Source organism: Gracilinanus agilis, chromosome 6, assembly GCF_016433145.1.
Source record: "Gracilinanus agilis isolate LMUSP501 chromosome 6, AgileGrace, whole genome shotgun sequence".
Classification (NCBI taxonomy): domain Eukaryota; kingdom Metazoa; phylum Chordata; class Mammalia; order Didelphimorphia; family Didelphidae; genus Gracilinanus; species Gracilinanus agilis.
In genome coordinates this window covers 229,193,233-229,205,856 of record NC_058135.1, presented here as the reverse complement: position 1 = coordinate 229,205,856, position 12,624 = coordinate 229,193,233, and the positions used below count along the sequence as shown (strand labels likewise).

General features: G+C 38.5%; 1 protein-coding gene across 5 annotated transcripts in view; it reads left to right on the top strand.

Annotated features, from left to right (window-relative positions):
• The window catches only part of PIGG (phosphatidylinositol glycan anchor biosynthesis class G), a 104,082-nt gene that overhangs the window by 31,642 nt on the left and 59,816 nt on the right, over positions 1-12,624 (top strand). For all 5 annotated transcript variants that reach the window (XM_044680865.1, XM_044680862.1, XM_044680863.1 and 2 more), the window contains 2 exons: positions 4,169-4,626; positions 11,005-11,196. In XM_044680865.1, coding sequence (XP_044536800.1) covers positions 4,169-4,626; positions 11,005-11,196 — 650 coding nt within the window. The remainder of the gene's footprint in view (positions 1-4,168; positions 4,627-11,004; positions 11,197-12,624) is intronic.

Genomic DNA, 12,624 nt, shown 5'->3' with positions numbered 1-12,624 from the left:
ATAGGCAGCCTTCTGTTTGGCATGGTAAAGGGGCTGACCTTCTTTGAAAAAGGGAACTGGATTTTGTACTTTCGTGGAGTTTCTGGGCCTTTAGAGTTCTTTGACACATCTGTAGACTATTCAGACTTTTTCCTTATGATCAAAACAAAACACTGCATGGTGGACCTGGGACTTTGGGCCGTTTTAGCTGATCTATTAACATGAAAGAAAGAGACTAGCTAGAGGCTCTGTTCAAATAACCTTAGAATAACTCCTATTTTGTCTGTAAGCAGCAAGAGAGCCAGAATACTAGAGTGACAAGACCACTGGACTTAAGCAGTAAGAACTCTTGAACAGAGAGTGCTTTATGGTTTGCAAAGCACTGAGGTAGGTAGTTCAAATAGGATTATTTCTATTTTATATGTTAGAAAACAAACTTAGAGAGGCATACTGTCTTACCCATGATCACATAATGAGCAGATTTCCTGGCTACAAGCCTAGCACTAGAACCTCTCCCCTACCTTGTCTCTCTGACTTGGAGCCTGGTTTCAAATCCACCCTCATGTGCTATCTAGCTCTGAGACTGTATACAAACCAGTCTCTGTCCATGTTTGTAAAATGAGGATTGTAAAATCTAGAATCTTCCTGAAAGACTTACTGTGAGAACCCACTGAGATATTGTACATAGAATAGTCTGTAAATGTTAAAATGCTATATAAACGCCAACCATTGTTTTTTCTGTTTGTGTCCCTGTTAAAAAGCTTACTTCTCTCAGAAGCTGGAGAAAGATGTGTTACTCTGAATACTGGAAAATCTTTCACATTTTCTTAGACTAGTCTTATTACCCCCGGCCTTGTTCAGGGGAAGGGGAAAATCTGTTGATATTTCCCTAGAGTCTTTACACTGACCATGTAAATCCAGTAGATGCTATCATATTGCTCACTTTTAAAGACATGAGGAGCAAATGGTCCCTCTCGACATCAGGTATTGTACAGTCTTACCCACTTTCCCTTCTATTAACCCTATACATTCATTACCTGATTTTAGCAACATGGCCAGGGCTATCTAAGCATGAGGGGTTTGATTTATTATCTCTCTGGATATAGTGGAGAAGGGACTGGTCTGTTGCTGTTCACTCAGCACCTGCATAGACTGGAGAATTGAAATTTGTGCCAGGTGATATGACATGTGCATTTTTTAAAAATGGAATTACTTTACAAATTATAACACAATGTTTATTTTGATATTTTCCATGGAAAATAGGTTATTATAATGCCATGGCAGGCATTCCAGTGCTGGCTTTTAATGATTCTGGGCAGTGTTCCTTTCCTCTGCCCCTGAACGTGGTTTTGATATGTTCCTATAGCACCCTGGGTCAGCTACAAAGGTCTCTGAACTGTTTGGAGGCTTGGTTCAGATATGAGAAGTATGGAATATGAAATTGGAAAGGGTAGGCAAACTTTGCAAAGTAGGGGTACATACTGACTATGGAAATACTTCAGAATGATATAATTCATTCTTTTTTGAGATCTTTATTATGACTCAGTTCCATTAAAAGTTGGCTATTTGCTATCAAAATTGCATTATATTGACAATATCTGGTATTATTTAATTGATTAACATTTTCTCATGTATTTTGCACCCAAATTTAAGGCTTGGGTTTAAAAAATAGGTTGATACGTAAAAGATAAAGGTGGTATGGTTATATAGCAATTCATCTGGAGAAGATTTAGGAGTTATAGTGTACTACTAGTTCATTGTTGATGAACACTGGTGACAGGACAGCCAATAAAAGCAAGATAATAAGAGAAGCATCATGTTCAAGACTAGAGACATGGTTTTATGCTTCTCTCTCACAATTCTTGCCCTGACCATAGTTAAGGGTCTTGCATTTGATTCTGGTGCCACATTTTAGAAGAAACACTGATAAATTGGAGATTGTTCATAGACAGTCAGAATGGTTTATAGCCTTTAAGATAATGCTTTGTGAGGACTGGTTGAAGAAACTTGAGATGTTTAACTTGAAGAAGAAAAGCCTTGGAAAGGAGAGGATAGCTGTCTTTCAAGTGTCTGAAGAGCAGTTACACGAAAGTGGGAATGGACTTGTTCTACACGCTCTCAAAAGTAGAATTACAAGCAGAGAGTCTGCCTATCACTGGAGAAATAGTGCTAGATTTGGAGTCAAATGACCTGACTTGTTCTTCCACTTAGTACCAGTGTGACTTTGGGCAAACTTACTTAACTTCTTTTGACCTCATCTGTGAAAATAGGGGTGGATCAAATGAGAAGGTCCCTTTCAGTTATAAATCTAATTCTAAGTTGAAGAGGCAGATTTAGGCTTGATGTAAAGGCTTCCTAACTGTTAGAGCTACCAAAATTCAATTGGGTTGCTTCAGGAGGTGGTATGTTCTCTGTTACCAGAGGTTTTCTTTTAAAAAAAAAGAAAAAAAAAAGACTTGGATGATTACTTACTTGTTAGGAATGTTACCTAGGTGATTATGCACAAGAATAGTTTTTAGGTATTCTTTCAACTCTGAGATTGAGTCCATGATTCCCAAAAGTTAGGTGGCACAGTCAATGGAGAATTAGAAACACTGTGTATTCTATTTTTTGAGCATCACCAAACCTTTATTCCCCTTCTTTTATAAACGGAAAGGACCAATTCTCGCCTTACGTTTTTCTTTTCTTTTCTTTTCTTTTCTTTTCTTTTCTTTTCTTTTCTTTTCAAACCCTTACCTTCCATCTTAGAATCGATATTATATATTGGTTCCAAGGCAAAAGAGCAATAAGGGTCAGGTAATGGGGGAGTTAAATGATTTGCCCATCTCTAGATCTGTCTCTTAATCTGCCAAGCCACCTAGCTGTCCCCACTTATTTTTTTAAAAATCCTTACCTTCTGTCTTAGAATGTGTCTTGGTTCCAAGGCAGAAGAGTGGTAAAGACTAGGCAATGGGGGTTATGTGACTTCACACAACTAAGAAGAATTTGAGGCCAGATTTGAACCCAGGATCTCCTTTCTCTTAATCCATTGAGCCACTTAGCTGCCCCTTGCCTTGTATTTCTAAACATGATTAGTAAAGGAAAATTTCAAGTCTTTAATGTCAGATGTTCAATAAAGTAGAGAATAAGGCAATTATCTGAATATTTCAGGCTCTGTCCAAATTACTTTCATCTGAGATTGTTGAATAATTCATACCCTTTATGTTTTAGCCAAACTGTTCTACCAGTTGAGTCTGCCTCTGTTCATTTACACAAACTATGTTCATGCCTAGAATGCTATCCCAGAATCCTTATTATCTCAGGACATGGCTGATATGCCACCTCTTTGGTGAATGTAGCATTCCCTGAACTCCTGTCTTTCCCCTCCAGTTTGTGCTCTCTCCTTCAGATTACCTTGCATTTATTTACCTTGTATTTGTTAGTCCCATGTTCCCTTCCTCTTCCTCACCACCCACCAAATTTGAGGTATTTGAGGTCAGGAACTGTTTCATTTTTATTTCTGAATTCACAGTGTCTTTTCCATTTTAGGCACTGAATAAGTATTTGTGGAATTGAACTAAAAAATTCAGGTGAAAATGAAGGTTTGCTCATCTCTCTCAAAAGATTTTCAATTTGGTTCTGCAAACCTTACTGAAAGGTATTTATGGTGGAAGTCACTTTTGAAAAACATTTTTATCGATCTCTTGTTTTTACATCAGTTTCAATCCCAAATATAGGCCTCCCTCTTTCCTACCCAGAGAGCCGTCCCCAATAACAAAGAGTATAAAAGAGAGGAAAAGCAGTTCAGCGAAATTGACCCTGCACCAAGTCTAATAGTACATTCAGTGTTTTGTATTCATAGATTCAGTTATGTTTTTCCTTAACATTGTTTCTTCTCTCTGCTTTGGAAGTATTAATTTTTTAAAGTTTTACTTTTAAGGGTAAGATAGCTTGAGTTCAGCAACACTAAAGTGCAGCATCACAAAGTCTTGGTAGCACTGACTTAACAATAAAATTAACCTTGGAGAAAAATGGTGAAAAATCCAAAGAAAAATGTGATAATCATTTTCCTGTTTTTCTTTTTTAATGGTCATTTTTAGGGAATATGGGAGGCAACTTTTGTAAGCTTGTTTTAAATATAAAATTAAAATAGGTGTAGTGCTCTTTTCATATGATTTGATCTCTCAGGTTGGCCCGTTTTTTTTTACAGAATCCAGCTGTCTCCAGTTCTGGCTGGTCAGAATTAGATCTGCTTATTTTATTTGGAACTCTTGGCCATGTTCTGAGTTTGGGTGCGAGCAGCTTTATAGAAGAAGAACACCAAACCTGGTATTTTCTTATCAATACTCTCTGTCTTGCTCTGGGCCATGAAATGTTTAGAAGCCATTTTCTTGGGAAGGATTTGGATCATAATTTAGCTGTGGAACAGGATATTCAGAAAGATGCTAAGAACGTTTTACAATACAAAAACGACTATGTAGATTTTCCAGAGACTAGTAAAATATACAAGACATCCTCTTCTATGGACCTACTACCAAAGGTTTATGAAAAATGGTTGCAATTGGCCAGTCCATGGTTCATCTTGATTTGCTGTAGACTACTCCGTACATTAAATCAGACAGGAGTGCAGTGGGCTCATCGACTAGACTTTGGCCATTGGCTGACCAGGTAAGAATGTGAAGTGTTGAATTCTTTTGCTCTTAAATTGTTTTTTAAAATGAAAAATTTATTTTTTTTACAATCTTTATATCAGAGCTTCATATTGATATAAATAGTATTTAAAATTAAAGGAGGTGAAAGAGGATACCTTAGTCTGTAATATCAGGGGAGAAATAAATCTTGAGAGCTGTGTTAGTATTAGCTTTACTAGTAGTGGGTTTGCCAATGTAATTGAAACTCCCCCAATTTTTTTAATAATAATTTTAAGTAAGATGAAGTTTTTCTAATAGAACTGTCACCACTGGATAAAGATTTCTAAGATGAATTAGTCACCAAGCATTTCTTGTGTAGGCAATAGAGAGACAAATAAAAAAGAGTCTCTAGGAGCTTACATTTTGATAGAAGAAAAAACGTGTATATATATGTGGGTGTACAAATATATAGATATAGATATGTACATAGATAGTGCATACAGCCATACATATTTACCTTGATAGAGTGCATTTTTTTTTTAATTTTTAAACCCTTTACTTCTGTGTATTGACTTATATGTGGAAGATTGGTAAGGGTAGGCAATGGGGGTCAAGTGACTTGCCCAGGGTCACACAGCTGGGAAGTGTCTGAGGCCGGATTTGAACCTAGGACCTCCTGTCTCTAGGCCTGGCTCTCAATCCACTGAGCTACCCAGCTGCCCCCTTATAGAGTGCATTTATATTAAGTGCTTTAAAATTTGTAAGACTTTTACATATATTATCTCATTTGATCCTTTACAATACAACATCTCTGTCAGGTAGGTAGTTTGTTGTTCTCATCTTATAAACAAAAACAATTGAATCTTAGAGGGTTTAAATGATTTGTCCGTTGTTTGGGGCAGGAATTGAATGTAGGTCTTCCTGACTCCAAGTCTAGCACTTTATCCAGTATGTCAGGGTCCTTCATTACTACTATAGATAAGCCACATAGAGAGTAGATGAGTAGCAGCCTTAAATGAGAAGGCACTTACAGCTGAGATAACCAGACAAGGCCTTCTGTAAAAGGTGGTATTTGAATTTAGTTCCTTTTAAAATTTTTTTATTTTTTAGAACCTTTACTTCATGTCCTTGTAACAATTCTGAGATAGAAAGGCAAGGGCTAGACAATGAGATTAAGTGACTTGCCTAAGATCACATGAGCTAGGCAATGTTTGCTATCAGACTTGAACCCAGGGCCTCTTGATTCCAGGGCAGGCAATTGTAATGCAGGGTTTCTTGCATTGCAATATTACCCTAGGCAATCCTGTCAGTTATCAGAATGGAATCTTGCCAATGGCATGCGCTGTGGGGCAGGTGCTAACCAGCAGTTGGGCTGTGACTATATAAGGCCCTGCAAACCCAACATTGGGGTTCTTTTTCCCTTGACCTCACCCAGACAACTTGCCATCTCTGACCTTTCCCCTTGGGGCCCCTGATTGGGAAGGGTGGAAGGGAGGAGGATCATGGGCAGGAACTTAGATAGTGTAGTCTAGTGGTTAGGGCCATCTCTAGAGCAATTCAACAACATCATCTGTGTACCTAACTAATCAAATAACTCCAAGCCAGACTCTAGTCATCTCTGGCTGGGGGCTGGTTGCCCTCAGCCTGTCAAGACCCTTTAGGTCTTTCCCAGCACTTGCCAGTTGTCCTTAGCAACAGCTTAGCAAACCTAAGCCCTCTTACCTTAATTTTCCCTTTCCAGTTCAAATAAATCCCTTAGCCTTAATCTGTGAATTCCTGTGATTATTATAACACCTTCAAGGCTAAGGAGACTAAGGGGAGGACAGAATTTTGAGAAGTAGGGGTTACTGTGGAACTGAAAGCTAAGCCTCCATTGTTGCCAGGAAGTGGAGCCATGGTTTCCTGCTGGACTCTGCTCTCACCCAATAGGGAGTCAGTTACCTCAGCAGGGAGGGGCCATCAACCCAACATCTTAAAGGAGTCTGCAACTAGCAGTGGAGACTCACTGAGCAGCTCACCTGAGGTTGCTCCCCTCAGATAACATCAACTCCAATCTCCAGCTAGTTTAATTACTGGTTCCTAGGCCCCTGGTGACCCCCCTCATTACCATCTCCTCCTTATCCCCTTATAATACTATCTATTCACTGTAACACCTAGTTGCTTCTTGCATTTAGTTCTGAAGGAAGTCAGGAATTCTAGAGAACACCCAACATGGACAATGGGATGTTGTATGTGAGATAAAGCAAGAATTGGACAGGGGGAGTCACTTTACTGATTCAGTTTTATCTGAAATATATTCCTGTTTGGGGATAACTCCCAAATTCCATTTATACATTCCTGAGCTCCAGTCTACACTATGAATTACTTACTTTCAGCTGAAGATCTTGTAGGATTCTTAAACTCTTCATGTTCAAAGCAGAATCATTATCTTCCCTTCATTCTCCAGTCCTTCCTTCTTCTAGACTTCACTGTTTTTGTTAAGGGCACCACCATTATTCATATAGTTGCCCAAGTTAAAAACTTCAGATTCATACTCAATTCTTCCCTTTCTCTTCCCCTCCTCCCATAATGTAGCTCATTGCTACGTCTTTAATTTTATCTCCATAACATCTCTCAAATCCATCCTCTTTTTTCTGTTCATATAGTTAGTACTTTATCTTATTACTTCATCACTTCTCAAGTGGGCTCTGCAGTAGCCTCTTATTTGTTCTTTGCCCCCATTCTCTTATCTCTTCAATCTATCCTCCACACAGCTATCAAATTGATATTTTTAAAGCAGAGGACGGATCATGTTATTGTTCAGAAAGCTCCAGTGGTTTTCACTTGAATAGAACACCAAATATAAATTCCTCCTAATAGTTAATAACTAACATTTATAATGTATAGCATTTGCCATGTTCCAGGCAACTAGGTGGCACAGTGGATAGAGTGCTGGCCCTGGGGTCAGGAAGACTCATCTTCTTGAGTTCAGATCTGGCCAGAGACACTTATTATTAGCTCTGCGACTGTGGGCAAGTTACTTAACCCTGTTTGCCTCAGTTTCCTCATCTATAAACTGAGCTTGAGAAGAAAATGGCAAACCACTGTAGTATTTTTGTCAAATGGGATCATGAGGATTTGGACATGACTGAAAATGACTGAACAAAAATATGCCAGGCATTCTTCTAAGCACATTATTGTCTCATTGGATCCTCACAATAGCCCTGGAAGGGAGGTGCTATTGTTTTCCCTATCTTACAGATGAGGAAACTAAAGCAAGCAGGTTAAATGACTTTCCCAGGATCACACAGTTAGTAACTCTCTTAAGACTAGGTTTGAACTGGGTCTTCCTGACTCTAGACTTGCCCTCACCACCTACCTGCCCTAATGCTCCAATTAAACTCCTTGATGTTCTGGCTCCAGCAAATCTTTCTATCTTGTTGCTCATTTTTCTCCTTAGCATTCCAGGCTAGCTAACCTATTGCTCTTCTCATATGTTACTTCCATCTCCTGTTTCTCTGCTTTTGCATAGGCCCTATTCCTAGAAGGTACTCTAATCTCTGCCAGTTAGAATCCTAAGTTTTCTTCAAGACTTAACTCTTGTTACCTCCTACATGAGACCTGTCTTTAATTTGTCCCTGTTTGCTAGAACCCTCCACTTTTGAAATTGCTTTCTATTTACTTTACAAATGCATACACACATTGGATTTATTTTTCTGTGTTCATATTGTTTCCTTCCAATAAAATGTATGCTACTTGAGAGCAAGGATTGTTATAGTTTTGTTTTTGTATTCCCATCATTATTACACTGCCTAGTAAGTACACAAGGTGCTTGATAATTGCTTATTGAATGAATATAGAATAAATCTCCATTAATAGCAATATTCATTTTATTGAGACCTTGAATTCTTCTTGATCTTCTGAGTTGTCTGCCTGTACTGTTTTTTTTTTTTTAAAACACTTACCTTGGCTCAGGGCCACACACCTGGAAATGTCTGAGACCCAGGACCTCCTGTCTCTAAGCCTAGCTCTCAATCCACTGAGCCACCTACATGTAAATGCCTGTTCTGCTTGTGCACATTAGTAGATATGAACTTGGTAGCACTTATACCCAGAGCAAAGTTACATATAGTTATTGACTAACTGATTTTGGGATATCAAGGCTTATTGTTTAATTGGGGCATTAATGAAAATCCAAATAAATATGGAGATAGTTATACTGTTGGTTGTAGAAAATACAGTGATGAATTTAGTTGTCAATTTAGCAGCATAAAGGGTGCTCTAGAAAAGGGAAAAAAGCAGACCTTAGGGAGATGGGCAGGAACAAGGAGCCAAGGAGAGTGAGACTATTATTACTTAGTCTGCTTCCCCTATTTTTGAGTGTGAACAGACTTCTTTGGATTATCCTTCCTCCTTTGGATCTACATTCCTCTTCCTTTCCCTTCCTTTTTCTCTCTTTTTATCTAGCAGAAGATACTGATGAGTTGGGAATCAGGATGGTTGCCAGAGTTGTTGATAATCTGGCCATTCAAGTCTTCCAAAGAAAAACCTTCCATCCTGTCAGTCTACTTTTTAAAAAAGTCCTGAATATAAAATTCCTGGATCCTTGTATAGCTCTTAGAAGCAAAGTCTATTACATTTGATCATCCCACAATGTTTCAGTAATTGTGTATAGTGTTCTTTTCCTGGTTCTGCTTATTTCACTCAGTTCATGTAGGTCTTTCCAGCTTTTTTTTAAATCCTCTGGTTCATCATTCCTTATAGCACAATAGTATTCCATTACCATCATATACTACAATTTGTTTAGCCATTCCCCAATTGAGGGACATCCCTCAGTTTCCAATTTTTCTTGCCACCACAAAAAGTGCAGTTATAAATATTTTTGTACAACCAGATCTATTCCCATTTTTTTATTTCTTTGGGATAGAGGTCTAGTATAGTGGTATTGCTGGATCAAAAAGCATATCAGCCTACTCTCTGACATAAAAAAGAGAGACTAGGAAGTAGTGAGAGTTAAGAATGAGTAGGAAGAAGGTCAGTACAGAATGATATTCACTTTTTGTAGTATCCTGAACAAATTCATGCAGATCCCAAATGGGTACAAAGACCAGACAATCCAGGTGTTTTTTTTTTTTTAATTACATATGCATAGTGAATAGATATTCTAGACAGTTAGGAACTTCATGGCTGAGCAGACTATAAACCACTTAACTGCGATTAACAGGATAATTTTATTTGCTAATACATAAGAAGTCATTAGTAGTACCTTCCAGTTTATCTGTAATGTAGCAAACTGAGATTCTTAGAATAAATGACATATTTCCTTGAATCTTCCTCTCTCTGTCTCTCCATATATTCAGATTTCTAGATAACTATAGGCTTTTTGAGCCTGACTTATCCATCAAGGTTGGGGATACTATTGTTAAAATTTTTTATTGTTTCTGCTGAACGCATATAATCTCTGAGAATCATCAGCTCAGCTCCCATTCTTATAGACCAGCGTCTGGTCCCAAAACCAAGTCCTTATCTCTCCCTTTAGGTCCTAGGGGTATAAAGAGTCATGGGAGAATAATACCATTATTTCTAGCCCCCATCAGTGTGTTCCCCACAAGATTATCAGCTGAATCATTTAGTCAGCCAGGCCCAAGATTTATCAGTTGAACCATTTAGTCAGTCAATCTTAAGTTGTTTTAAGAAAACGGTAGATATTTACTAAAGTGGTCATTAAAAGTAGTCATTACAAAAACATCCTTCCGGAAGTCTGTGACTTGCACAGAGTTCCAGGAATAGTGGGGCTCAAGCTTAGAAGACACATGTAGCATAGGAATGATTCACTGCTCTTGATTCCTGAAAGTCTTTTCTTCCCTTTCATGGGGTGTTCAGGAAGCTCCCCTAAAATGTGTTGAATCTTTATTATCTAGTTTTACCTTGGTTCCATTAGACATTGCCAGCTGCTGCTGGCCTGGGGGAATGCTAGGACAGTGGAAAAATGGTAAGCCTAAAATGCTTTGGACCCTTTAAAGTATGCAATATTTTTTTCTGGTCAGAATAAGGGGCAAGAAGAAGAGACTTATGTCAAGGTTGGAGCTGACAACTTTCTTCCCTCATCCCCAACTGGTTCTTTTTCAGGGTCTCCTGAATGAAACTCTTGTTCCAGTTTTTGAAATTTTTTCCAAAGAAAAGAATTTTCCTCATTTTTATATTATTTACTGTTCTACAAATGTTACCTTTTTATTTTTCAGGAAATAGTATATTGAAATATAATTATGTTTTTGAATATTTTTTTTGAACAGAAAATCTAAACAGTTTATTTTGGAAAAATAAGAAAACATTTAAAATGTGCATCTTAGCCATTAACGGGTGTGATAGATTCTTAGAAATGCAGTAATTAGATTATACTTGCCAATAATTTGTGTCATTTTCTGTTTCATTGCAGTTCTGATCATAAAATTGAACTTTCTGTTCTGACATGTCTCTCCCTTGTTATGATCTTTGTTCTGGTTCAGAGAAGATGCTCCTCTGTTTCAAAAGTAGCAATGGCACTAGGGCTCTTGGGAGTCTTTTGCTACCGAGCAGCAATCGGAAATGTCTTATTGCCATGGCAACGAGACCACAAAGCTCTTTCTAAGTAAGTTCATAAACAGATATGTAAGTCTTGTTTTAGATCTATTTTAATTATATGTACTGAAAGGTATTGTGCTACTGTTTATAAAGTCAATTTAGAAACTTTAATTAACTGCAACCCAACTAATCATTTTGCTTTTAGGAGTAAGAGTCAAACCTATGAGCATTTATTTAAAAAACAAACATACAAAAATTCCCCCAGCTTATATGGGGTAGGTCATGGAATCAGTACAAAAAAGAGATTTCTCTTTAACCTTGAATTGTTGAGGAAATTTGAGTAGTTGGAATCTCAAGTCTGCCTGTTATCCCAGAATAGCCAGAGCATCAGGTGGTCAAGTGAAAAAGGCTCTTGGAGATACTTGAAAGATAAGTGCCCAAATCTTCATCTTAATCATATTTGGAAATCCTTCTTTTTTTTTTTAAACCTTTATCTTCTATCTTAGAGTCAATACTGTGTATTGGTTCTAAGGCAGAAAAGCAGAAAGGGCTAGACCGGTGCTCGTGAACCTAGAGATGGAGTGCTGGACCCCACTCCCACCACACACCCCAGACTGAGTTCCATGCCCTCCCCCTGAGAGACTTGAGTGCCATGCTTCTTCACCCCTGACCTTGCCCCCTGACACCTTTGCCCCTTACCCTAAGCAGGGGAGGGAAGAAGCGCTTCCATTGGGCTGCTGGGCAAGGGGCTGGTGAAGTGAGGAATGTCCTCAGGCACATGAAGGTGGGGAGGGGAGCAGCTCTGCCCGAGTCCCTCTGGCTTTCTAGTAATGAACTCTGGCAGGCAACTGCAGGTGTGCCCATAGAGAGGGCTGTGCGCCCCTTTTGGCTCATGTACCATACGTTCACCATCACTGGGCTAGGCAGTAGGGGTTAAATGACTTGCCTAAGGTCACACCACTGAGAAGTGTTCGATGCTAGATTTGAACCCAGGACCTCTAGTCTCTGGACCTGACTCTATCTGCTGAGTTCCTAGCTGCCCCTAGAAATCTTTTTGAAATAGCATACTTCCTTATCTTAGAAAACAAAGTATATTAAATACAATTTAATCTTTTCTCAATGATCTAAGGTTATTATTCAGAACCACATGCCTTGTACTATTGAGGAAGATGTAGACCAGGGGTCGGCAACCTTTTTGGCCATAAACACCACATTTTAAAAAATTTTTTTAAATGTAATTTCGTGAGAGCTGTACAGTGCTCACAGTGCACGCTCCTGTAACAGTGCGCGCTCCTATAACAGTGCCTGAAAAAAAATTGACTTTATGGCTCCTGCAAAAAGAGCCAGATATGGCTCAAGAACCATACGTTGCCGACCCCTGATGTAGAAGGTAAGTATTGGTATAAATCATAGGAACTCAAAGTTGGGCCTTAGATATCCAGTCTATACTGTAATTAACCAGGTGAGAATTAATCGTTCCACATTCTTTCCAAGA